Raw genomic sequence first — 27,014 nt, forward strand, 5'->3', positions numbered from 1 at the left:
AAACACTGTTCTTGGACTCTTGTGTTTGCAAACATCAGTCAGTTGTTCTGTGGCTAACTTAGAAGCTGTTGTGTTCTCTGAGAGGAAAGAGCGATAAATCAGTCTCTTTAAGCCCAGACACACCAAACCAGCATCAAAGAACTAGTTACGATGAAGGCCGACTGTTGTGTCGTCTGTGTCTCGGCCAAAAAGTTGAACCTGAACACACCACAAGACTACAGCAAACAGCCAACCAGCATGTAAGTTCTGGGTTTGCCTGTGAGGAAATATCTCTCCATAGCAGCTAGCAGCAGTAGTCTGTATTTGCCTCTCAAAAAGGGAAACCGGAAAACCATCAGGATGGATTCATGACGCTTGTTATCTTGTAAGCACATTAACAACACTACCCAATGTTGAAAGAATAAAGCATATTTATGGTGCACTAGCATTTCTGCTAAAGAGCTCAGTGGCTAAAAACATATTACCTAATATAACACGTTTGTTTTGATCTCACTGCCTTTTGACTTGAGCTGTTTGTTTACTTTCCTCACTTCTGTCCCGCTTCTCGTGCACTGAGCTGAACTGCCGATTAGAGTGATTTAATTGACTGACGGGCTCCACTGTTGCAGCACAGATTCAACCTGCTGACTCGGCTGAAAAACAGCCGATTAGTGCCAACGCTGTGGGACACACCGCAAAAACTAGGGCAACAGACGCTTACCAACAGCCTGACATTGACCAACGACCGACCATCAGCTTGGTGTGTCAGGGCCCTTGAAGGTGAAAAAGACCACAGGTTCTCTACAACATCCTTCGCTATCTGATGTAATACGTTGCACATCCCCGTCTCTGCATTCCCAAATCGTCCATAAGTAAAGATGAGTGTCTTCTGTCCCGTCCCATCTCCACCTGTCCCCATGACGGGCCTCTTATCCTCCATTAGTTTATTTAAACAGGACAAAGTGACTGTCCATATCACAGGCCTGTCTCCACCTGACTCCCCCACCTGTCACTCACACGGCGTTATGAAAGCATCCCCATTCTGTTTGAAGATGGGAGATAAAAGGAGGACAGCAGTCAGGGACCCAGTTGGCCTGACAGACCGGATTAGAGTAGCCGATCCTGGAAGAGGTACGAAGGAGGAGAGAGAAGGGTGAGGATGTTCCTGCCTAACTGGATTAGGGGAGGGGGTAAAGGAAAGGTGTATGTAGAGCAAGGGTCTGTGCCTGTCTTTATTAAGGGAAGGAAGGTGTAGCAAAGTGGGCGTGGAGGCTCGTGTGCCTGTTCGTATTAGACAGACAGGTGTTGGTTGGCTCTCCAGTTGCACTTTAGTTGGAGCTGAAGGACTCTCGTCTCGCAGACAGAGGTAATGATGAGGCAGCAACAAAAAACTTCACATGCCGAAACACAATCTTCTGATGAAACAAGAGGAAGACAGACAGGCCACCGGAGCACAAGGTTGAACAACTCACCACACTGCTGCTGCTGCTGCTGCTGCTGCAGCATCTCCTTTACTTTGTATACACAGCTGGACTAGTTGAAGTTATATTGATGCTCAGTGCGAGTCTTAGGCAAAGGGTTTCAAACAAGTGATATATGACGTCTCCCATTTGGCAGACATTTTTATCCAAAGCCAACACCAGAGTGAAATAGTGTGACTGAGCTGAATTTATTAATCATTCAATTAACTAAATGTTCCTTCTTGGTATGGTTCAGATGAATGGACTGTCAGTCTTTAATGCAATCTAATTCTCAGCACACCTCAAGAGAGATGCTGAGAACTTAACTGCTCTGCAACTCTTTCATTTCTCTCACCCTTCTTTCACCTGCATTACTCATTCCTCAGCGCGCTTTTGTCACACTCATTTTTGCTTTATTATTTCTCTGAATCTTATAGTCTAAATCCACATTCTTTCCCTCCCGTTGTGACAGTTTAAGTCGGCGTGCAGCCCGCTATCTTCATCTCTCCTTCTATGTCTCTTTCTTACCTCCCCTCCTCAGATAGAGTCTTCCTCTGTGTCTTTGGGGCCGGCCGGTAAAGACAGTCGGGGCAGTCGATCGTATCAGACTATCAGGCCAGTTCAACCATAAATTACCTGCAGCTAACAAAGCGTGCTGCTGTAACTATTACACAGGCACTCAAAGTCACCCCGGCCCACACGGCTGGGCTAAACACTCTCACACACTGAATGATAGCAGACTAAAGAAAGTGCAGGGAGAGTGTTTGAGTGAATCTGGTCGCTCGCACTGAGATTTCAATATTCACATTGTACAACTTCAAACATGGGCAGGTAAAGTCCGGAGCAGTGTGTAGGATTTAGGCAGATATTATTGGCAGAAATGGAATATGATATAATGAGTAAGTTTTCTTTATTGTATAATCACCTGGAAATGAGAATTGCTGTAACATCTACATAGAGTCCTTTTGCACACTGAGTCCATTTTTTTTTTTCAGATGCGTTTTTTTATCCATCATATGAAAAAAATCATCACGCACAGAAACCTTGTAAACCGATTCCTATGTGTTTTATTGTTCCATTCATTTCAAAAATTCACAATACGTGACAAAATGAAAAGACACATTTCCTCCTTTGCCTTTCTTCACTGGAGTTACCTATCTGGCTGTCTTTCATTTGGCACCACAGCTGCATGAAGGGGCGGAGCAGTCCTCCTCGTCATCATGCACCTGAGTATTACTATCTGACCTGTTGAAAGTGAAATCTGAGTTATGAGATGATTCTCTGCAACCCGTTCCTCTGACTTGTCATGGCTGTGTCCCACTGCCACATTTTCTTCACTGATTCCTGGTCAAACGTCTCTAAAGGCTTCTGATGGATGTGAAAAACGCAGAAAATCGATCCTCTTCCGAAAATTTTAATGATGGAGGAAAGTTGTGTGCAAACATGGTTGACACAACGTGAGATCATATTTATTTTTAGATGTGCAACAATTTCAGACGAAAATAACAGATTCAGCGTGCAAAGGCCTTAAGAAGCAGTTCCTCGTCCACGGAGTCCCCCATGTTGCAATACCATGTTATTACAGTAGATTTATTCAGTGTTTTTACCACTTTAAATCACCAGGTCCGTTTGAGGGAAAGTCCTCTGTAGATAATTCAGCTCCTGGTGAAACCTCTTCAATGTCTGCATCTTAAGTTAACAGAGAAAAAAGGCGAGCACACAATTGGAGATACTGGGCTAATGGCCCATCTGCAAAGAGCCAAACAGTGTCGGAGAAACACAATTTTTTAATGTAAAACTGCTTTACTCACTGTTTTTAACCGGCTTTAATCACCTAATCTGTGTGTTTTGGAGAGCAAGAGACTTCTGCGAACAATTCGGCTCTTTTTAAAAATCCACTCAGCACTGAAGGAATTCTAACCGGGAGTTGAATCCGCTTTTGCGTCTGGAACCTCCTGGCTACAACAGGCTTGAGATGCACTCTCGTTGAGGACTTGGCTCAGACTAATCTGATCCCGTGTGATTTAATGGTGGGAACCTCTTGCGACGCGTCCACCCCAGCAGGATTCGAACCCTGGACGTTCCGCATGGAAGACGAGTGCTCTAACTACTGCTAAACGGGAGTTAATTCTTGGAAAATGTTTCAGCTGGTTGCAATCTGCAATCCTCACTGCCAGATGCCTCTAAATCCTACACACTGTTTCTTTAATATCAGCATGATAGCTCAGTAACAAGCAGCAAAACCTTTGTATGATTTTATATTAAAGCCAGTTTTAAAATTAACATTTAAGTCAGACAAAAACCGTTTGGTCCTAGTTATTATCTGTAGCATAAAACTGCTTCAGAAATAAAGGGTTGATGTGCCGGTTAAATAATAATGCATTTATTCTTAATACCTTGTCAACTCAGCCAGTCACACTGTATAAATGACACCCTCAAAAGCAAGCAAAACAAATATTTAAAAGTCGTGCAAGAAAACAAAAACCAATGAGGAGAAAAAAAAAAGTATCTCACTTGATGAATAGATGCACACAGCTGATGCGAGGTGGGGCATTTGTCAATTTAAATGAGTCATTCAGTGAAAAACATCCAGCAGAGTAACTTTATGCCACAATTTCTCTTTGAAACCTGTCTATTTAGATGAAATAAGATATGCCAAATTCCTAAGGTTGTTCCATCTAGATTTTTTTATGCAAACATTTTTGCAAATGGCCTATTCGTCTCAATCACTTAGAGCACGACTGGTGTACCTGTAAGTACATAACCTTAAGCACAAACACTCAGACATCCAGTAATGTGATGGTATTTTAAAATAATTGGAAATGTATTCACAGTTTATTCATACGGGACTTGTTTCAGCTGGTGGTGTGGCAGCGTCCACTGTCCCTGTATGTTTAACTATTTGTTGTGCAGAGACAGAGCAGTGCCTTTTCCCTCTCCCAGCTGTGTGCGCAGGTCTGTGTTATTGGCTAATTGAGAGCGTGTTCTGTGCTGCAGCTCTGCCCTGGAGGTTAGTGTTAGCACACACACACTGTAGCAGGACAAATGAGAATACACCCCGCCATCTGCCCAAGAGAGACACTCCCTCGCCCTCTCCTTGTCCCTCTACCCTTGTCCCCCTCCTCTCTTTTTACTCTTTTCCTCTCATTTTTATTCCTTTTTTCATGCTCCCACCTTTCTCTTTTCACCCTCCCACACCTCTCCCCCCTCCTTTCCCCACATTTCCTATTCTACCTTTCCATTTGAACAGTTTTCTCTCTGCGTGTACCACCTCTTCATTTCTACCACTCTTGTTTCCTCCCTCCTTGTTCCTGCCACCTGCCTCTCTCTATCCTGAGTAAGTCAGTGGGAGGTTTGTTTGTGTTGTGATGTGGGGGGCTCAGGCTGTCGTGTTAAGGTGTTACCGTACTCCGACCGCAGACTTTCAGAATGTTCTGTGGGCGCGATCCATAGGGGCTGACACCGAAGGTGACCCCCGGTCGGTAACCTTGGAGACCAACTTTATTAAAATGAATTTGAGTAGAGGGGCCGTCCTGACAGCAGCATAATTACATCGCAGAGCATCAGCACTAATTTATGCAGCCTGCATTCAACCGGTCAGGAGTGCCGAGATGGGGTCAGCATGGACACACACAGAAACACACATGCGCTCACACACATACTCACAGGAGCATATTGGGACACACACTCACACACTGACTTACAAGCACACACACACATAGGAATGGATCAGCATACCAATAAAAATAGGTAAATGCATTCAGTTTGTATACTGCACGATGCAGCGGCACATCCTTCTGTAGTGTTTTACGGCTCTGAGGCTCAATGTTTTTTAATGTATGTCAGCATGCATGTGTGTGTGACCTGCTTGTGTGTGCGAGAGAGACAGTGTGTGTGAGTATATTTAGCAGTGTTATAGAGCACAAAAAAATCTGTGCATACTTTTCCACTGTAGTGGTCTAAAGGCCCCCTCTTTTCCCTAATTAAATCTCCCATTGAAGGGAATTCTCTCATGCAGTGTAGCAGCTAATATAAAAGAATTTAAAGGTAACGTGACCTACCTTGACTGTTCATTGGTAGGGATAACAACAGTCCACATTAATTATAACAAGTAAAGGTCAACGCTCAGAGGTTTGCTCTGCAGTCCTTTGGGTTTTTGGCCCCAAGAGTAACTTTACGCCTGCTTTTTTAACAGTGGAAACAGACAACTTTTCCCCCTAGTGTTTTCAAATGGTATTATTGTTGGTGCTGCTGTCACAGATCAGATCCTGGGAATGGGGCTCTCTTTCTTTTGCTGGGTAGAGTTTCCGCAATTAATTTGGTTGTTCCACCGTCCACCATTTCTGCTTCTATGGATAGTAACTGCAAAGAAATTACATTGATAGTAACTATGGATAGCTACTGTGGAAAACAAAAGCTCTATCCTCTTACCTTTTTGGTTGTGCAGTGGTTAACGCACTTCGTTTGTGCTGTAAATCTAGCCTTTGGTATCCCAGGAGATTGTACCTGGCAGCAGACAGATTTGCACAGTGAAAGTGAGGCTTATAGGGAACCAATCTAAATGCTGATGGTGTCATAATTCTATAACCATTACATTATGCAAGTTAAAGGAAAAAAACTGGTTTCCACTTTAAAAGACTGTGTCCACCAAAGTGTTTTTAACTAAGACCAGCATCATTTTTTAATTCTTTCCACTGAGAGCGCTGCGTATTTATGCTACGCTATAAATGCAAGTAGCATGACGAGGCACTGAGCATCTATTCTGCGCTGAGTGCTGCATGTTTGACGTGTTTTTTTTCTGGTCACCAAGAGTTGAAATACGTTCAACTTTGGTACAACCCTGCACTTGTCACTGTCACTTAGGGCGGGACAAGGATCACAAAGACTGTCACATTTTAGTGTGAACAACAATGGATAAGAAATATGTTCATATACAGTGTATATATACTGTATACTGTATATGTTTCCTCTCATGAACCCACATTGACTGGTAGGTCCATCCTTTCTCCCCACGTGCTTCAGTCTTCCCTCCATCCAAAGCAAGCACTCTACCTTGCGTCGACATTTTTACTTTTGCAGATATTCCATGTCATAGCAATCAGACGCAACCAAAGCGTCTCAGCTGAAAAATAGCTGCGCTTTCAAAGCACTCTCAAGCGCTCCCAGCTGGGTGTTTCTTGAGGAGTGCCTGGTAATTTTAGCTGGGAAAAAAATGCTTTGCTGGACGCAAATGCAGTTATCTTAGTCGTAGCACCCTTTTCCTTGAGATGAGATGTTCTTTCTTTTAAATAACCAATCTTGCTATCTCCTCTCTGTCATTTTCTTTCATTCTCACGTTTTCTTTCTTGCATATTAACACACACACACACACACACACACACACACACACACACAAACTTCTACGTGCATTCACTTTGACTCATTCAAATATCAATACCAAGCTTGCCACATAGAGACATACCCAAACTAGATGTGAACAAAAACAAAAAGTTTTGTAATCCATTTAAACAAAATGCTACTAATAAAGAGACGAGAGTAAACAGCTTTTCATTCAGAAAACAAATAACACTGTGTGATTGCCATCACTTTTATTTGTGTATTGATTAGTAAGGTCCTCTGTGCTCATTAGGCTTCATTAACAAGGATCCATAAATGGGGAAAAAAGGAAAAACAAATCTGATAGTGTGTCACTGCTTTGTATTCTGGATGCAACACAAACAGCTCTGTCATCCTCGCCCTGATCTTCGCTCCGCTTCTGTTCGGATCAAGTTTCCAGCACCAACCTGGTGATGGCAAGTCTGCCCCACAGAGGCTGAAGCAAGAGGCAAAATAAAATGTGAAGCTCTTAGGTTCTTGAGTATCAGGAGGGAGAGAGGAAGAAGGGGTCAGAGGAAGAGGAGCAGGAGAAAGTGCTATAGAGGGGAGTAAAAAGGGGGTGAAGAAGGGGGGACATGGATATAAGTCACAGCTCCAGTCACTCCATTGTAGCCGTTGTGACCAAGGGCACACTAATCTATCCCATTAGCAGATCTCTCCGACTCTCTCATAATGTTACCGCTAGCTGCTCTCCTGTGACATGTTCCTGGTTTGTGTGTGTGTGAGGGAGGGAGAGAGAGGAAGAGAGAGCATGGGTTTGTGTGAGAGTGTGTGCGAGAGACAGTGTGAATGAGACAGAATGCTGCGCCTGCGTGTGTGTGTAAGTGTGTGCGTAATGACAGTTCAGCTAGTTGCTCTCCTGTGAAAATGACACGTTCCTGCCAAATTAATATCATTACTATCAGAGTTTAATGGGCCAGTGCTGCCTTCTTATTTAAAACAGAACATCCCTCTCTCGACCTCCAGCACAAGGAAGGGGGAGGGTGGGGATGGGGGGTAGGAGAATGGGTTATGAGCAGGATAGACAATGTGAAGGGACTTTTTTTTTATTTCCTACTACAGCCAAAGAAGAAGATGAAGTTTAGATATTGTTAGGTTGAGCTTGAAAGCAAACAAATATAGTATTTAGGGAAGAAAAAAACATCATTCAGCGGTGGAGGATGGATCTTAGACAGGAGAAATGAAGACAAACATTTTAATTTGCAACTGAAGCTCACTCTGTGCATTCAGTGGACTATACTTATCTTTTTTTTCCTCAACCATGTCAGTCATTTGCCTAAAAATACATTTTCCGTTGTGCTTTGTGTGATAGCTTTAAAATGTATCTCTGCTCTGCTGAACAATAGGGCTTTCTTCCCAGTTGTAATGTTAAATTTTGGGATTGTATTCTCAGTAATTGTTACAGCCGGGTGCGTGTCTGCTGTTGGAGTGTCGGCTGCTATCATCACTGGTATTTAACATAACAAAAACACAGATAATTTTCGCATCATGTTCCTTGTGTTAGGAGCTCCTGCCTTTTTCTTTGATGGAGAAATAACACACTGAATTTTGGAAGCAGCTTAGAGATGTTTGGCTCTTGGGTACATTTTCTTTCATAGCTTGTGTTTTACAGTATACCTTTCTGGTCATTGGTTTTTATTTTCTTTCACAGTACTTTACAGTAGGTGTGTGTACAGTATGAGCAGTCTGTTAGGGTGTCATTCTTCACTTGGAGTCAGCACTGTGATAATGAGTTCATTTGGAAATACACTCTGCGGGCTGCCTGTGCATGTGGGCGCATGCATGGTTGTGTTTGCACATGTGTGCATATTTGCACACTCTGTATACACGTGGATATAACTATTGCACACTAAATTGTATGTGTGTGTGTGTGTGTTTTTGGTATGTGCACACCTGAAAAAGTGTGTGTGTGTGAGAGAGAGAGAGAGGGAGAGAGTGTGTGAATATGTCAGGTTGCCGCAGGAGACCAATTAGCTGGTGCATCAGTGAGGAGGTGAGCATACACACACCTGTGTGTGGCCCTATTACACCAGCTCATCACACACTCACATACCGACACACAGACAGCATTGCTCTGCTCATAATAGAAACATACTGACACTTACAGTACATTGACCATATGGAATAATGACTTCACTGTGTCAAACTGTCAGACTTGAGTCACCAGTGTGCGTTATTTCTACCAGGTGTTACTAACTTGACCAACTTTTGTGAATTATGGGTTATCTTACTGCTGCTGAATGGTTGTCGTTACCAATATGTACTTTACATTTGAGCATTTCTTCCGCTCACAACTGCTCGCCGTGTGTTCACACAGCAGAGAGTGATTCAGTCCAAAGTTTGAGGTATCGTGCATTGACGCAATCAGGTGAGAGTGAAAAAGCAGATCACAGCCAATAAAGCAGCCAGGCCTCTTCATGTATAATTCAGATCTTTTATGGTGGGCTATGCACCCATATGGGCGTGCTAAAGGAAGACTAAGGCCATTTCCAGCCAGAGAAAAGCCCTTTTAAAAGCTAATCCCTGTGCCAGAGTCCTGCTCCTTTTACTGCTCCTCTTTAATGAATAGGTGTCCAATAAGGCCTTTTATTGTCTTAGCATATGTTGCTTTTATTAGGGGAAAATAATTAGGTTGTGCGGATCACTTCGGAAGTCCTCTCGCAAGATAAAAATGAGATAGTTTCACAGTCGTTGCGCAAGTCCTTCTGACTCCTCGTCGTTTTCCCCTTGGATGCCTTGTGTCCTAGCTCCCTCACCTCCTCCTCTCCTTCGTTTCCTTCCCTGCTCTCCTTGTCCCTCCTCTCATCTTTATGCCTCCCCTCCTCCTCTACCTCATGTCCTTTGCATTCCCTCTACCTCGTTCCTCACTTCCTCTTCTATTGTTCCCCTGAACATGCGGGCATTAAATGTGTGCAGCGATGTCGCATTGGACTGCATTTTTACACAGACACACACACACACACACACAAAACAGATGAACAATCACAGTGTGACAGGAGGCTGTTGATGACTGACACTCGGTTGATCTTATCTGGCGCAAAAGGGGTAAAGGGAGGGCCGCAGAGAGAAAGAGAGAGAAATAGTGCAGGGGGGGTTCTGCTGTGCTTTGTGTTGTGTTCCTGTCACTCCTACATAGTTTATTCCTCTGCTCCTTTCTCTCTCTGCCTTCTCATCTTCTACTACATCACTCCGCTCGCTTATATAGAAAGAAAGAATGTCAGCCGGGTTCATCTGTGATCTGAGACTCCAGGGAAAGAGATCCATTTACCTCCAAGAGGTCCTACTATGACCGTTTACCCATGAGACCTCGGCTACAGTGTGCCCGGTCCTGTAAGTTATGAGGCCGGAGGGGGATGGGGCTGCAGGGGAAAAAGGGATCTGCAGAGGGCTGATGGAAAAGAAGGGGCCGAGAAAGGAGCAGGGGGCAAGGCTGACAGACTGAGAGAGATTGAGCGGGCATGATGAAGGAACGGAAAGAGAAGGAGGGAGGGAGGAGGCTGGTCCTTCCATCCTGTCCTTAATGCCCCTCAGGGGAGAACACTGCCCGTAGGTGAATATTAGCCATCCGCCTGTGGGCTAATGGAGGGTATGAAATAGAGTTTAGTACATACAGATGACCAGGGGTAGACTAATCACTGGGGAGACCCATGATGAGGAGAGCTGGTCATACTCTGGGGATCGTAACAAGCTCTGAGTCAGATTATGGACATGGCTCTCACTTGAGTAAAGGCTTTATCTTATATTCAGGGCTGCTTGATGTGGAGAAGTGAATCAGTACTTGTGGATTATTTTATTACGCTACAACTGAAAAAATGCACAGCACCTATACTGGCTAACGTCTACTGTGACCTTTGGCCCGCCTCAGTCAGGGTGACAGGGGTCACCGCAGAGTCACAAGGGTGAGTGTCAGGGTGCTTTCTGAAGTGTGTGCTGAGGTGTTTGAGGTGCTAATCTCCTCTGCTCTTGGTTCAGTGGTCAAACTGAATGGAGGGAGAGTTTGTTTATCTGAGGGGACCGCGTTACCCAGGATTCCCTCTACAGCTGGACCAGGCACGCTCAGCTGAGCTGTCAGCTTGCAGAGGTTACCAAGGCTGAGGGCAAAGCACACACACGTTCACACATAAACTGCACAAATACACGAAGGAAGGTTTTGATTTCAATGGTTATTTATTAAATGTAAAATATCTTTAGCACAGATTAAAAATCAGACACCTCCATCTATTTGAAACATCACAGGCTGAAAAAAAAGAAACATTCCTGAAACAGAATCACAATCCCTTTTGAATCCCACTTTCAGGATAGCTAGTCCACGAGGCCGGGCAGAGGGCTGAGGCAAAAACTGCACTCCTCCTGATCCCTTTACTGGAGCTACAGGCCAGGAAGTACTTTCCAAATGCATGCTGTAGCCTTATTACACTGGGTTGTAGAAAATAAGTCATCAAGTATATCAACTGTAGAATTCAGGTATTTCACCACTTATAGCTGAGAAAAAAAATCAATAGTTTATTGTTTTCCTAAAATGTGACTTTGTCTAAAACAGGGTGAAATAGTATTCATCAGCACTTGTTTATAGAACTACGCAGTGGGAGCTTCAGATCACAGGATGCTGCTTGTCTGTGATTGACAGCTTACCAAACTTCAAGCGAGCTACCAAAAAGTATTTAACAAAAAAATCAACCAAAACTGTTTTCTTGACCTGCTGCATATCCAGAGGGCCTTCACATGACAAGCATGGACATATGCCGTAATGATCTGTGGTTCATGCCAGGAGCCGAACTTCTCAAATTGTGTCCCCGGCATAAATAGCTTTGCCAACGTATAGCACTGCTGCAGAATTGGAGTGCCATCACAGAGGTCGGCTGGTGAACGCTCCCCCTCTCTTTTCTGCTCTGCCTCAACCCTCGCTGCTGTACAAATGCCAACTGACAACAACTGACACAGATGGTGAGCAGAAACACAGAAGGACAGGCAAAGGAAGAGAACCACCCACAGGAGTAAGAAAACAGGAAGACTCTACACACACTGTCCAAGAGAGGATATTGCCTGACAATATTATCAACTGATTTATTTTAAACTTTTTTTTTTTTTTTTAAATTTTTAATCTTTTATTTTTTCTACTTTTTAAATTATTCTTTTTTTTCAGCACATGCCATATGAGAATTTGGGGATTATAAAAGTACCTGAAAGAATTGCTAGGTTTTCAGCATGCATAGCTGTTTGTATTTACAGGTTTGTATGTACAGGGATGGGCCAAAAACAGACTGCTCTACAGTACTGGGTTTATTTACATCCAGGTCAGAGGGAGAGGTCAATGTCATAACTACAGATGTGGGGGTGAAGGGTCACATGCATAAGGGGTCAGAGAAAGCTCATACAGCTGAGTACAACTTGGATGATGAAGACACAGAACAAAACACGGCAAAAGAACATTACTGTTAATTCAACAACACCACGCCTCCCCCACATACCCTTTTTGCTTTTGAATACGCTCAATAAGGAGTTTTCAGCAACTGATTATTGCGTAACACTATACAAGGACATTTCTATTGCGAGTCCATGAGGTCCATGGGTATTGAGTCGACACTGAGATTGGAAGACTTGGATCTGATCCCAGAGCAGTTCCAGAGCCGTAGTAGTGGATCCCAGGCTAAGTGCAGGCTCATTGCTGCTTATCTACAGTCAGCTTATTGCAGGGTGTTTTGTGAGCATTTCTCAGCATTGGGGTGCATTTTTGTTACCCACAAAAAGCAGATATACACAGATGAACTGTCCTGCTCCTTTGGTTTATCATATTGCTGCGGTGCACTGATCTTTATTTATTATTTTTTGTTTTTTATTGTAGCATAGAGGATCATTTTAGATTTAGGGTTGTTTTGGTGCACTTCGTCTGTCCCATCTTCTCCCCTCCCCAAATCAGTGTGGTTATAGCAGAGCTGTTTTTCTTTTGGGGAATGTTCAAGTGTAGTCTCAAGTGATTCAAAACAAGTCCTGGTCAAGTCTCAAGTCTGAATTGGAGTCTTTCAGGTCTTTGAATGCTGACTGTTGTGTTGCTGTTGTGTTGCTGTTGTTTCATTTTTTCCTTTCCGATACCAATTTCGATACCTGAACTTGGGTATCTGAACCAAGTACCGATCTGATGCCATCTGAAACTAAAGCGTTGCGTCCTGTACATTTTGCCTTTTTACTGGTGGGAATTTGCAGTGTAAAATGCTGCCAACTTTGCTAACATCTTGCTGTGTAGGCTACTATTAAAAAAAAGATTTCTGGAAAAACTGCAGGTGTGAAACTACTTTTAAGTTTATTGAATAATTACATAGTATCAGGTCGTTGCTTAGACGAGCTAGTCACTGATACCCAATCCAGCACTCCAGAAGCATTTCCGATACCGCCATTGATATCAGAAAACTGTAAAGACTGTCCTCACTAATGACATGGCGGCACTAGTCAAATCTTTTTACATAGCTGAGGCCAAGTCCTCTCAAGGCAATGTATTAGAGCTTTTAAAGAACTATAATAAATGGCTATAAATGTACGTAGATGGATCCATGTGACTGGCATTTTGAACAGGCCAATTGCACAGCAATAGGCAGGTCAACTCGACAATTTAATCACAATGATTTAGTAAATGCACTTTTTTTTAATTTTTTTTTTACTACATCTACAAAACCTTTTGCAGTAACCTGCAAGATGGCAAATTGCGGTATATTTTTTTATGTTGTCCAGTCAGAACTGTTCTAGTTTTGTTTTCAAGTCTCGTGTCAAGTCCAGCTGTCAGGCGAGTCAAAGTCTCCAGCTCTGGGTAGTAGAGAACAACTCTAAAACACCACAGATGTTTCTCTGAAAACTACTGTACACAAGGTAATGATTCACATTTAGTTGCAGAAGATAGAAAGACACACAGCAAAATCCATCAGCTTGTAGACAGCTAAATTTACAGGCATAATCTACAGTTTCACATGGGTTAGAAATGGCTGTCAACACCACAGATGTGTATGATGCACACTGGTTCAGTGATGTCACCTTTGTGTAGATTGTCCCAAATGTTTATTTGCGTATCTGTTCGTGCTCGTGTGCAGGCGCATGCTTGTGTCCAGGCATGCACGTATGAATACCGTATGCGTAATTGTGTAATGTGAGTGTATCGAGGTTGCTGCACACCCCCTCTTGGTCTCTTTCTCGCTACCTTACACACCCCTTTCCTCCTATCTGCAAACACACACACACACACACACACAATGATAGATGGCTGTGGTGGGTGGTTGAGCATGTTAATGCCTAATCTCATCAGCCTTATCTTCTACAGAGGTCACAGGGTCAAGTGGTAAGGGGGATGAGCTAAACACCAATAAGATAGCACATTGCTGGACACACAGCACAAACAGTCAATGCACTGCTGCTCCATGCTCTGCTAACTGGACTGTAGCAGCAAGCATAGAAACAGTAGTACAGACTTTTCTAGGAAAAAAAAAAAACTGGAGACATCATTAAGAAGTCAGCCGTGTAAATCTGGATTATGAGAGTGAAAGTTTTTTTATCAATATTTCTACTTGCAGCAGGACCAGTGTTTGGTAACTGGTCACAAACAAACTGCTTTGAAAGTCAGCCAAGTTCAAGGGGGCGTCAGCGAGTCAGAGCATGCAGCAGTGAAATCTTCAGTGGAGTTTAAAAGGCATTTAGCTTTCAGACGAGCTAAATCAGATGCCCTAAGCGAGGGAGATGAGTTAAACTGAGCGTGTGTGAACCTGCAACTCAGAGACACTGCTTGGCATTTGTCTGTCTTTGATATAGCGACATGTGATGTGGATGAAGTTATCGCCCCACTGGCAGGTGAGACAGACAGCGGCACACAGAGAGATGCTGCCTTTTCATCTGCTGTTTACCAGCTCTCTCATCACACTGCACTTCAAACACACTCAATCTGCTGCTGCGACGTTACACACCAGGGCTCCTCCTGGCGGAAGTTTACTTAGAGCTTAGAGGGGGTTGTGTGTGTGCGTGTGTGTGTGTGTGTTGATGAGAAAAAAAATGTTTCTTGGATTCCGGTTGGTGTGTGTATTTCATTCGTAGCATTTGCATTTATGTGCATATTTTTGTACTTGCATGTGAAAGTATAAATGCTTTAGACCTCAATGGATCTTTCCACTTCATGTGTGTTTGTCTCACAGCTGCTTTAGGAAGCTGTTCAAACAGTTGGCATGTAATGTGGCTCCATTATGCATGCGTGTATGTTTGTGTGTCTTGCCCATGTTTGACTACAGCGTATACAGGGTTGTCTCACTGTGTGCCAGTGCTCTGTGCTAAACATTAGTCCTCAGCCTCCACATCAGTGTTCCCTCTCACTCTCTCTGCCCCCCATCTCGCTCTCGCCGCCTCTCATTGGGAGATAAAGAGGCGAGCCATTTCATGTGGCCGTATAGAAGTCGTCTCCAGCCCCGGAGTTTGCGGGGAAGCTGTCACAGCAGCTTTTAGCCGGAGCTGCAACATGAAAGATCCCTCTTTGAGCAGTTGGGTTATGTGTGTAATTCTCTCTGACGTGTTTATTCTGCTGCAATTTCAACTTTCATTTTCAAATGTCACAGAAATCTCCCTCCTCCAAGAATATCCCTACTAATTACTGACTGATGGGACAGGGTGTATTAGAGAACTTAGCAGGTTGCATCCAAATACTGTTTTACTTTCACAGTGCGTCTTGGCTTGAGACGACATGAAACATGAGTCAATTTCGGGGTTGAGACTTGAGTGATCTTCAGATTTAAACTAAAAAATGAGAGCGGACTTACTGAGAAAGAGTCGGAGGGAAAGCCTTGTGGTGTGTGTGTGTGTGTGTGTGTGTGTGTGTGTATTGTACATCTATAACAAACCAACTTCTGATTCAAACACGTAGGTACATATTTGTTTCTTGCATGATTCCCAATACTTATTCTCACTTTTGAAAGCCTGGCTGAACCCATATACACATCATGTGAAAATATACATATTCATAACCACGACATTAAAACCTGCTCTTTTACACTATACATAAAAACTGTAGTTTCCCTGGTGATTCCCATCCAGACAGGAGCTGGTGTCATTTTCATGTTCTCACATTCTCCACTGTGAGTCTGTACATCTGTAGCATTCTCATGGTCCCATATAGCCAGAGGTCCTGTACACACCGGGTAGAGAAATAAATAAATAAATATATGTATATAAATATATGTACAGTAAGGGGTTATGCCGTTCCCATGGTAATATGACCCAGTCATCATGGGCTGCAGGGAGAGGGGAGAGACAGCGTGTGGAGTCTTTTTTTTTTTTTCCTGTTGACACTCTGTCCTGCTGTCTCTTTTCTGTGTGTGTGTGTGTGTGTGTGTGTGTGTGTGTGTGTGTGTGTGTGTGTGTNGGTGTCCGCTGTTCGTCCTCTCTTTTTCTCCAACCAGGACACGTCCTACTGTCTGAGTCAGTAAATGGGCTCTCTGCATTTTGTCTCCTCCTGCAGGCTGATGCCTTCTCGTTGTCTCAGTCTCACGACTCGCCCACTGAACTCGTATCTCGTTCTCTCTGTGTTTCTCTGTCCACAGCAACAGGGGGCGGCCACCACGGTGTACTGTGCTGTAGCTCCGGAGCTGGAGGGGTTAGGCGGTATGTACTTCAACAACTGCTTCCGCTGCCAGCCGTCCAGCCAGGCCCTGGACCAGAGCAGCGCTGCCAGCCTGTGGGAGCTGAGCGAGCGCCTGGTCGCAGAGAGGTCAGCAGGCATACAGGCCCTCTGATGAACAGAGGAGGAGGTGGACTAGCCAAACAGGAAGTAAAGAGGAAGGATGGTGTGTCACAGAGATGTCCATGTAGGTATGACTGGAATAAAAGGTAACTGTCCTCTGACTGCACATTACAAGAGAGCTGCCAAACCACGGAAGTCCATCTGGATATGTCACGTCACTACGGGGGCTAAAACACACTACATATACAGTACAGGAGGGGTTCATATACACTCTATTGAATAAATTAAAGTTTGAGTTGTGTTCAGCTCCACTGTGGTAGTTTACAATGGGAGGGAGGGGACGGGAGAAGATTTGGGAGGAATTCAGGGAAGTTTGTCTGTTTTTATAACTCTCTGAAGTCTTCTCCATTTCACGACTGTCTATTTAAAAGAGCAAAGTTCAAAGAAGCAGATGACCTGTGTTGCTAACAGTACAGGGTTACCTATTAAGCATACACTCTATGGCATATGCATCTGTTCCCAGCAATAGTGTACTATATGGCAAATATTGTGTCTTCCCAATTTAATTCAGTGTCCTCTTGTCTAGTTCTACATAGATGTGGATGTTTCCTATTGAGATACAGAGTTGGTTAATCGTTGTGCTAAATCTTTTTGGGCATAGAAGAAATAAGGAGTAATGGGCATGTGACACTCATGGGTATATAAACACACTAGAGGTATGATTCTTATGGCTATATACATTATTCTGCAATAATTTTATTTCTTATCAATGTCCCTATTAGTTTTCTGTACAGTATTTACAATATCCTGATTTCTGGGTATGTGCTAAAGGGGTATGGACATCATATTTTTTTCTGTTTGCTATTTGACTCAAGCTACGTATTGATAATCTATACTCTGGTAAATCTAAATTACAATTTGGAGGTATTTGTTGGGTGATCTGTGTCCATTTGAATAGCAAATACAGATGGTGGTGAATCTTATTTCCAGAGTCCAGGACCTTTAATTTCTGTATCTTCCCTTGTTGTTGGAGTAGAAGAATGTGAGCGATTTCAGTCCCCTGTTTTTTGTTTGTTTGTTTGTTTTATCATCATTGTTTTATTATTGAACTCTGGCTTTGGGTTTGCTGTGGATTGGGTGCCCTGAAGCCGCTGTTGGGACGCTTTTGAGACATTGTGCTTTATGGCAGTCTGGGTGCCGTAGGTCGCTCTTGAAACATCAGCATTCCAGTGTCATGATATCTGTAAGAAAAACAAATGAGAGAGAACATTTAATAAAAGTCTGTTTTACAGTAACACGTGTGTGAAATCCTTTCAGACACAAAAGTGGAGGTCCATTCATTTGGAGGCCATTAGGGGGAGATATTTGTGTAGGGAGCTGACAAGTGAGCAACACTGAAGTCTAAGCACAACTGTTCCTGAGGAGAAAATGTATTCAGTGTGTATTAAGAAAGCATTAATGTTACACAGTGTGTTTGATGATACATTTAATTCAATTTTTCTGCTTTGTTCATATGCTGACCCGGGTGCAAAGGACAGATCAACCAGCTGTGGATCACCAGCTGCCTCATACATCACTACTCCAATCAGAAAAGCAGAAAACTCTTCTCGGCCCACACACAAACTCAAACATACAGAGTTACACCACGGCTGCTTTTTCCATCTCTTTTCCTCCCTATACAGTCTCTTTCTGTCCCTTTTATGCCGACACAGTTACAGAACACACACTCACACTTCAGTCAGAAACACGCTGTGCTTTTACACGGCCATGGCCTACCCAGAAACTGATACCGATGTCCTGCCCTGTTATAATCTGTAACTGCACCCAGAGTACAGGTGTCTTATCGCTGTCCTTTCACAGCACAGAACACACCTGGAACAGAGATACAACACACACTCATACACACCCTCTGCAAGAGCAGTCAGTGTCTGGTATGTACCCAGTGAGGAGTGAGAAAACAAGCAGATTTTATAAAAGTGCAGTGCGGTGCTGTGACCCCAGAGTGATTTTGCCACAGTCATGCTAAATAGGAGCAAACAGCAATGTTTGCTACACCACTGCTACAGTGTTAAAAATGTTAATACCAAGGTTTCTTCCGGCCGCTGTCCGTGGTGCTGATCATTCATACTTCAATCCCAAGAAAAAAATTGGCTCTCGTGGGAGTTTGCCTTTTTGTTTATCAGTTATAGTCAAAGCATTTTTTTTTTCTTCCTGACACGAGCCTCTGTGCGAGACAACACTGTTCCCTTCCACAGTGTCAGCCTGGTCCAGCTTTGAACAGACATATTTCCCAGTTATTAAGTGTTTAGCGTGTCAGCTGTCTAGTTTCCCTCTGCTTGTTCTCTGACCCCAGTGACTTGTTTTAGTTAGTCCGCTTGCTGGGTTTATTGTTTCCAATTGCAGACTTCCTTTTTGGTAGTGCCACCACTGGACAGACTAAAAGACAATTCCTGCCTCATCTAGGGTCTGATATATAAAACAATGTGTACATATGTGTACATAAAATGTACGTACGAACAAAAGCCAAAAATGCCAAAAAAATATTTTCGGGTCACAAATTTTGCGTGGGAAATGGCGTACGCCTCTTTCAGGCCTTGTTTTGTGTGTACAGAGTGTTTATAAGTGAGACCCCTGGTCTGTTTTGTTGGCAGGGGTGTAGCACCAAATTCTGGGCCCTATGCATAAGCAGTCTGTGGGCCCCATGCCTTTCCTCCCTTGATCAATGTCTCACGCAACTTTTAATTTTTTTTTTTTTTTTTTTTTAACAGAATCAGTTTTCTTTCTTTCTCTCTGTCTTTCTTTCTTTCTCTCTTTCTTTCCCCTTTTGAAGCCCAAATTTCCCTTCTATGGGGAAAGACATGACAGTGTATGTTGAAGCTCCAGCAGCTGAAGCACTCACTCACTTGGCTTTTGCTGCATTTACAGATGAATCCTGGAGCAGGGGTGGACTAAACCATTTTGCACCTTTCAGGGGTGAGAGGGGCCTCAGAGAGCTTCCACCATTTTTTATACAAAGTTCAGCCTCTCAACTCATTTATTCAGCCAGTTTTAATATAGTTATGGCACTAATTACTTAGAAACAAAAAAATTCAAACAAAACCAAACTTTTCATCCCAGGCTTTTGGAGCACCCCCTCCCATTGGAGCCCTGGGTAATCAGTCCCACTTTTACCCCCACTACAACGCCTCTGCTCGTTGGGTCTGACTCCTGGGTTGTGTTGCACTTTACTGCTGTTGAAATATCATTTTATTCAAAGAAATACTTGAAGAAATAACTTCTTGAGATAGTTATTTGATTGCAGAGTCTGTGATGATCCTAAAGAGGGTAACTCCACACCTGATGCATCTGTAATGTTTGCCCCCTCTCTTGCACCTCCCTGCTTAAGGAAGCTGCTAATGATGAAGGCATCATGCTTAGCCAAGCTCACAGGTTTAGCTTATCAATGACAGCTCTATGAAACTGGAGCTATAGAAAACCGAAAAAACAGACAGAGCGTTTGAGGAAGCCTTCGATTGGAGGGGCGGACTCGAAGACACAAAGGAGGATCTCCAGGCGAACAAACAAACAACCAGATGTCCGTGCTGCTGTGCACTGCAGTGGCCGATCCATGGGTGTGTGCCTGAGTGAAGAGGGAGGGCCCTGCCTGGCTTTCATACAAAGTCCTATCGATCAGGCCCTATCGGAATCATCTGATAGCTAATCAATAAGCTACACTTCCTCTCAGCGAGCAGGGAGGAGAAAGAAGCACGGCTCTCACAAGAGTAGGACCTTGATCCCTTGACCCCACACTCAAGGCCCCGCACACACACACACACACACACTTTTTCATCCTCTCTCTTTATTTCTGTCACTTTATCTCTCTCTTATAATAACAGTACAAGACAATATAATAACCGAAAGCCTGTGCAAACCAAATAACCAATATACATTAGAATGTTATTTTAATTAGTTGGATTTACAGTTGATTTTTTTTCCCCTTCACTGAGTTTATTTCAATTTGGGCCGTAATTGTTTACGACTGACCATTTCATTTTCCATTATTGTTTTTATTTCTTCTTGTGATTAATTTCACCTCTCAAAGAATAATTATGAGAGGATTGATTTGATTATGCCTTTGTTCTACTCCTATTGGCTCCATTGACTGAGGGAATGCCATGTTGCCATTTCAAGCGGATATATTTAATGATCACAATCAATGTTAAAGCTCTCTCTAGACTCAACTAACTCAATAAATATCTGCCAGGAGGAAATTTACCATCTAACTACAGCAGGCAATAAAGTCTTGCTCTCTGTCCTCCTCCCTCCCCAGCGCTCTCGTTCCACCTCTCTCTTTTGAGGATGATATTGTGATTAAAACTGTTGATCAATTTTCATAAAGTATTACTGTGGAGTCGATGGAAACATTATTTCCCTGCAATATCTTGCACATGTGCTTTGCTTGCACACAGCTTTTTTAGGATGGAGCCTGAGATTATCTATTTTTTAGTAATTGCAGAAAGAAAAATTAGCTGATGATTCCCCCAGACTCCCTTTGTACTTAATTAGTACATTTTAATAAAAAGGAAACGTCTGCTGGTCAAAGTAAAATCTCTTTATTTTATGTCTTGTTTTGCAGATTTTTGAAAATGCAATTTTAATTCACTTTTACAACAACAAAACCACTATAGTGTGTGTGCATGAGGCTTTGGAGGTAAACAGTGCTGCAGGGCTGCCCCGTCTCGCTGTGCCGCATGCATTTCTCGCTGAGATGTAACGAACCAGTAGCACTAAAATAGAAGAAGACACACTGCTCAGAAACAGACTGCAAATAATATGTGTATGTTTTATATGACAGGAAGTATCGCATTTTAAGTAGTCCTCTCTTTGCAAATGATTAAAGTTGTATAACACGAAGATGCTGGAGTTGTTGGCACATGCAACAAAGCAGACGTTCCTCTCCGCTTCAGTCTTGCATTTATAAAGATTCTTTGAGGCAGCATTGATAACATTTGGATCCAGATAGCTAGTGATTCAGTGAGCCTGTTCACTATCAAATGCACTTATTTCCCCCTGCAGATCTGCTTGTGCAATCTATAACTTTCTCTGTTTTTATTGAAGTCTCAACACGGCACCTTTGAGGAAATCCTTCCAGCCCCAAATCCCCAGCGTGTCCTCACCGCTAGACAGCATGACCTTGTAAACCCTGAGTTATTTTACTCACCCATTGTGTGAGGATAGAAAGAAAAGAGAGAGAGAGAGTGAGAGGGAGAAAGAGGAGGGACGAGGGGGGGGTAGAGAAAAAAGAGCTCCTGCCTGTCACAGCTTTCAAACACAAAGAAAAATGAGCACTTGGGCTGAAGTACAATTATTAGCCCCTGTCTACAGATTCATCACACTATAGAGAGGGAGGGAGAGGAGGGGGGGAGATAGAGAGGAGTGGAGCAAGAGGTGGAGTCGAGGAAGGTAGGAAAAAAGAGCTGTATAGGTACGGAAGATGGAAAGACGATGAGGAGAAAAAACTGAGGAAACAGAAAATAGGGCTGTTACGCTGTGAGGGAAAACTGAGAGTGAGCCAGGTGGGGTGTAAGGTGGAGCATGCAAAGCTACCGCAGAGTCGGGAGAAGAGAGGGGGAGGGAGGTTTAAGGGGAATAAAAGAGTGAGGAAAAGAGAAAGAGCAAGGCAGAGGTAAAGGAAGGTAAAATGAAATAAGAGGATTTGTCAGGCCAGTGGTTGGTGGCAGTAATAAAGCCCGCTAATCTGAGGGAGAACGCTTGGCTGCTCTCACACTGACTCTCTTGACGCCCCACTTTACCACCGGGCCAAGCCAAGGTCACACACATGTGATCATGCCAGTCCAAACACACACACACTCTCTCTCTCTCACACACACACAGTTCATGCATGTTCTCAGCCTGTCCCATCACCCTTTTGTAAATCAAATGTGTTTCCACCTGAGCTTATTCTAAACGTCTCTCACACACTTCTTTTTCTCTCTCACCTTTTCTCTCTGCGTCTCTCGTTTTCTTGTTTGGCGTCATCTCCACCACATACACACACACACACACACACACACACGCGCATCCACACCCTCAGCCATGTTGATTTTGAAATCTCATTTTTCTCTGTTTCTTAACTGGCTCCGCCGTGTGAATCAATACCTATCAAAACCATTACATAAATACATCTGTCACAAGCAGATAGTAGAGTGGGGATGTAATGTGTCTGGTTAAGGCCACCATAGGGTGAAAGGAGATATGTTGTGTGTGTGTGTGTGTGTGTGTGTGTGTGTTCTCAGAGGACAGCGAGTGTCATTTTGTGTGACCAGGTGTGTCGGGCGGAGAGAAAGGTTGTTATTGAGCTGCGGTAAATGACGCATAACCTGGTGCACCGCTTACTTAGCCCCGGACCCCTGTTCTCTCTGTCTCCTTTTTGTCAGTCGGTGTATGTATGTGTGTGTGTGTGTGTGTGTGTGTGTGTGTGTGTGTGTGTGTGTGTGTGTGTGTGTGTGTGTGTGTGTAGTCATGGGCATGTCTGTATGATTTCTTGAAGGCTGCAGGTCTAAAGTGAGTGCATGGTAAGTGGTAAAATATAGTGGATGCACAAGAGAGGCTCCTGGCTGTATGCAGCCGTACTGTAGGTGTGTTTACATGACTGGGAGCTACTTAGTAGTCCTTAAAATGTGGGCTATGGTATCGTTTGAATGTTTACAATACTTGTACCGATGTATTACCAGAGTTTTAGTGCCAACGTGGTAAAAGATAAAGATGTTTCTCTACTAAACCCTTTTAGAAAAAGAAGCCAAAACTTATCAAATGTTAAATGTCTCACAAAAGCGTCTATATTGAACAGAGTAAAACTGGCTAAAATCAGGAACAATCTGATAGTAAACAACATCACCAATCTGAGCAAGTGCTTTCAGTGCTTGACAGTTTTCAATAGTCAGAGTCACACAATCTTTTTGGTCAGTACATAAATAGAATAGAGCCAGCCCTACTCAGAATACACACACTCCATGCAGCTCAAATACAACCCTGATTCTAAGTTGGGACACTGTGTAAAACGTAAATAAAAACAGAAAGTAATTATTTGCAAATTCTTTGACATACGGTAAAACTCCAATTAATAGCCCGGGCTATTATTTGCTTAAATCATGGGACAGGCCTTTAAATCCTTTCACACAAAACTACTGCTCAGCAAAGATCAGGAAACTCAATCAAGTTGTTTTATGAATATTACTTATATAAAAATTAGGCTTCAGATAATATATAAATTATGAATCATTTATTTGATCTAGCTTCGACAGAGCGCATCAGACAGAGTGAGTTACAGCACTCGAGGATCACGGCATCTGGCATACCGACACAACACCACTTCATCCTGTTAAAACAATACTCTCAACTTTAATTCCTTTGATACAACAATGCGGTTTTATACATCCGTAGAACTTCTATTAAAAAAATGAACTGCTTGGCAACCAGACCAGGCGTCTAAATAAACTGTCTAAAGACAGGCATTTATTTTTTAAAAACGGGCTAGTAAAGGGACTAGGCGTTTTATTGGGACTAAAGCCTTTAAATTGAAGTTTTAAAGTATATTCAATTGAATACAGCACAAAGACAAGATATTTAATGTTCAAACTGATAAATCTTATACTTTTTTGTGAATATAAACTTGTTCTGAATTTGATGCCCACACCACGTTCCAAAAAATTTGGGACGGAGGCATATCTACTGCTGTGTTACATCACCTTTTCTTTTAGCAGTACTCAGTAAGTGTTTGGAAACTGAGGACACTAACAGTTAATTTATTCATTTATCTTTTAAGATTTTTATTTGGGGCCTTTTGCCTTTAATGGATAGGACAGCAAAGTGTGAAGGGGGGAGAGAGAGAGGGGTAATGACATGCAGCTGGGGGATGCAAGCGGGAATCAAACCCGGGCTGCTGCAGCAAGGATGGAACTTGGAACATGGATGCCTGCTCTAACCACTAAACCACTGACACCCCAACTGTTAATTTTTAAAAGTGAAATTTCTTCTCAAGATTCACAAGCTGGACCCCCAAAACCTCCAAGATTTAAAGACTGTCTGTGTGGAAGAATGGACTAAAATCCTATCTGAACACTGTGAGACATTAGGGCTTGTCCAAGTATTAAATAAATCTGAGTAAGGATGTTCAATATATTTTCCTGTGTCATTCCACTTTATTGCACATGATTTTATGAATTGAAATGTTGAGATTTCTTTATTAGTGCTTTTTTATTGAGTTAATACCAATGTCTGGTCTGAATTTCGTGTAAATTGGTGCGTTGGAAATACCTGTGATGAAAAAAAAAAAAAGATGTCCTGAGTACATCTTTTTTTCCCCACTGTATGTTGATAAGGATTTACAAATTATTGCTTTCTGTTTTTACACAGTGTCCTAACTTTTTTGGAATTGGGGTTGTTCATGTGGAGCATTAAAATGCACAGCTGTATGAAAAATGTGGGCCTCTACCTTGACAGAGAGCACAAGGAGAGAGATGGAGAAGAATGTCGATGGAAGGAGTAATAGGAAGAAAGATGGAGGGAAAGAGAAGTGAGAGTGTTTCATGTCCTCTTCTGTCTCTAACCGGGGTCATCTGGAGCTGTTAAGGTTGTATTCTCTCAGCAAAAGAACCAAACACAAACATAATCTTTGTATTTCTCTCACCCAAACACAAATATGGAGCATGTCTCATGTTTTTCTTGCAGCAGTTTCTTATTCTGTTCTTTTCTCCTCATCAGTCTTTAATGTTGTCATTTTCACACCTCACTTTGACGGCGGCGACCGTGATTGACGGCGTGATGCAGATTTACATGTCATGCTGAAATAGCACAATAACCTGCGCGCAGATAATCACCTCATTGAGAAACGCTCCGGCCTCTCTCCACTCACAATTACTATTGTGTATTTGATCATATAACCACTCTCCAACAATGCACTTAATGGGCTTATTGGCAGCGGACCAGAACTTGCTTGTAAATAAGCCTGATGGTGTTTGATTCTAATAAATTAGGCTCATATATGCAAACACGGTAAAATCATAACAATATCCAAATGTGTGTAGGCAGAGGTGGGGTGGCGACAGGCGGAGATTTATGCTGCGACCAATTGGCCGGCCTCATCACTCACTCAGCTATCTTCAACTTTTTTATTTGTTTAATTTCCAAATGTGATTGCTACGCCACTCCTGCTCATGCTGATAAATGCAAAGGATCATGGGTAGAGGAGGCCAAGATTAATACGCATAATTTTTCAACTGGACCAATCCAAAAAAAAAAAAAAAAAAAGAAAGGAATGTGCTAAGAGCTCTGAGGAGGAATAAAAGCCATTTCTGCTGGGACATGATGTAACTGCGTACTATAAGGTAAATAAATGCATTTTCTCTCTGTCTCTCTCCCTAATTGGGGCTGTTTGGGTGAAATGCCTTTTAAGCGAATACAAAAACAAAGCCAAAATACACTGAAAGAGCCTGATGACCTCATAGCTTCATTTCTGTCATTTATTTACCTGCATAATGTGAGTTCCCACTGTTTTACTGTCTATTCTGTGAGATACAACTCCCCTGTGGGCACTGAAGCTCACACACACACACACATACACACACATCGCGTCTTTTAAATGTCTTTTAAAATCTCATGTTACATTATTCTCTCCACCATCAGTTATTGTAGAGTTCTTTAGTCTGTTTGGCACGGGCACCCTGTGCTCAGAGGACAGGTGACACAAGGCAAAAAAAGAGGTCAAACAGTAAAACATACAAACCTGAAATGTAAGGTAAGTTTTAATAAATGAAGTTATAGCAAACAGCAATAAATTATTTTAAGTACAACAAATGGGGTAATAGCCTAATTAACCTTAGGCTGATATTAACAACAACAACAACACCAACAACCTGGCTAATAAGAAGATGCTGTATTTTTGTGAGGCACCTTTGAGAAAGAGTGGTTAGTAACTCTGGAAGAGCAGAAATGTGTGTGTTCATGTGGAGAGCAACAGTGTGTGTGTGTGTGTGTGTGTGTGTGTGTGCGTGTGTTATAAATGGAAGGGAGAAGAGTCACCTCTCAAAAACACACTCACATACCTACGAGATTAATTACAAGTACCGTGAATCACTGTGCAATTAATTAACTCATCCTTAGTAATGAGTGTGTGTGTGTGTGTGTATGTGTGTGTGAACTGTGCGTACTGTGTGTCATACAGACAGCCCCTCCATCTCTCCACCTCTCGCCCTGTCCCCTCTCTAATTGCTTCCCTCTCTATTAAAATGCAGTCTGCTGTGACATCACTCAACCCTCTGTTAGAACAGGCCAGGGCACCGGGCAAACCACACACACACATACACACACACACACACTCACACACCCTTACAGGTACATGTACATACACATAGTTAATTTTATAGAACACGGCTCATGTGGATTTTACCGGAGATTTGGGACGCTGAGAGGAAGCAGGAGATTTTGTCTCTTTAAAAGGTGAATCTGAGTCAGAGTAAACC

The 27,014-nt window shown here is 42.8% G+C and overlaps 2 protein-coding genes across 3 annotated transcripts in view; one reads left to right on the forward strand and one right to left on the reverse strand.

Annotated features, from left to right (window-relative positions):
- The window catches only part of wwox (WW domain containing oxidoreductase), a 162,357-nt gene extending 144,547 nt beyond the window's left edge, over window positions 1–17,810 (forward strand). The window contains exon 9 of the mRNA XM_050073135.1: window positions 16,376–17,810. Within this exon, the coding sequence (XP_049929092.1) occupies window positions 16,376–16,567 (192 nt within the window). The 3' untranslated portion in view covers window positions 16,568–17,810. The remainder of the gene's footprint in view (window positions 1–16,375) is intronic.
- The window catches only part of mafb (v-maf avian musculoaponeurotic fibrosarcoma oncogene homolog b (paralog b)), a 51,643-nt gene continuing 42,247 nt past the window's right edge, over window positions 17,619–27,014 (reverse strand). Inside the window, exon 3 of one of the 2 annotated variants that reach the window (XM_050073136.1) lies at window positions 17,619–17,756. The gene's annotated coding sequence lies outside the window, so the exon portion shown is untranslated. Of the gene's footprint in view, window positions 17,757–21,242; window positions 21,282–27,014 lie in introns of those variants that run through there. The other variant, XM_050073137.1, reaches the window with a different exon arrangement.

The sequence above is a fragment of the Epinephelus moara genome, chromosome 20 (assembly GCF_006386435.1).
Source record: "Epinephelus moara isolate mb chromosome 20, YSFRI_EMoa_1.0, whole genome shotgun sequence".
NCBI classification, from domain to species: domain Eukaryota; kingdom Metazoa; phylum Chordata; class Actinopteri; order Perciformes; family Serranidae; genus Epinephelus; species Epinephelus moara.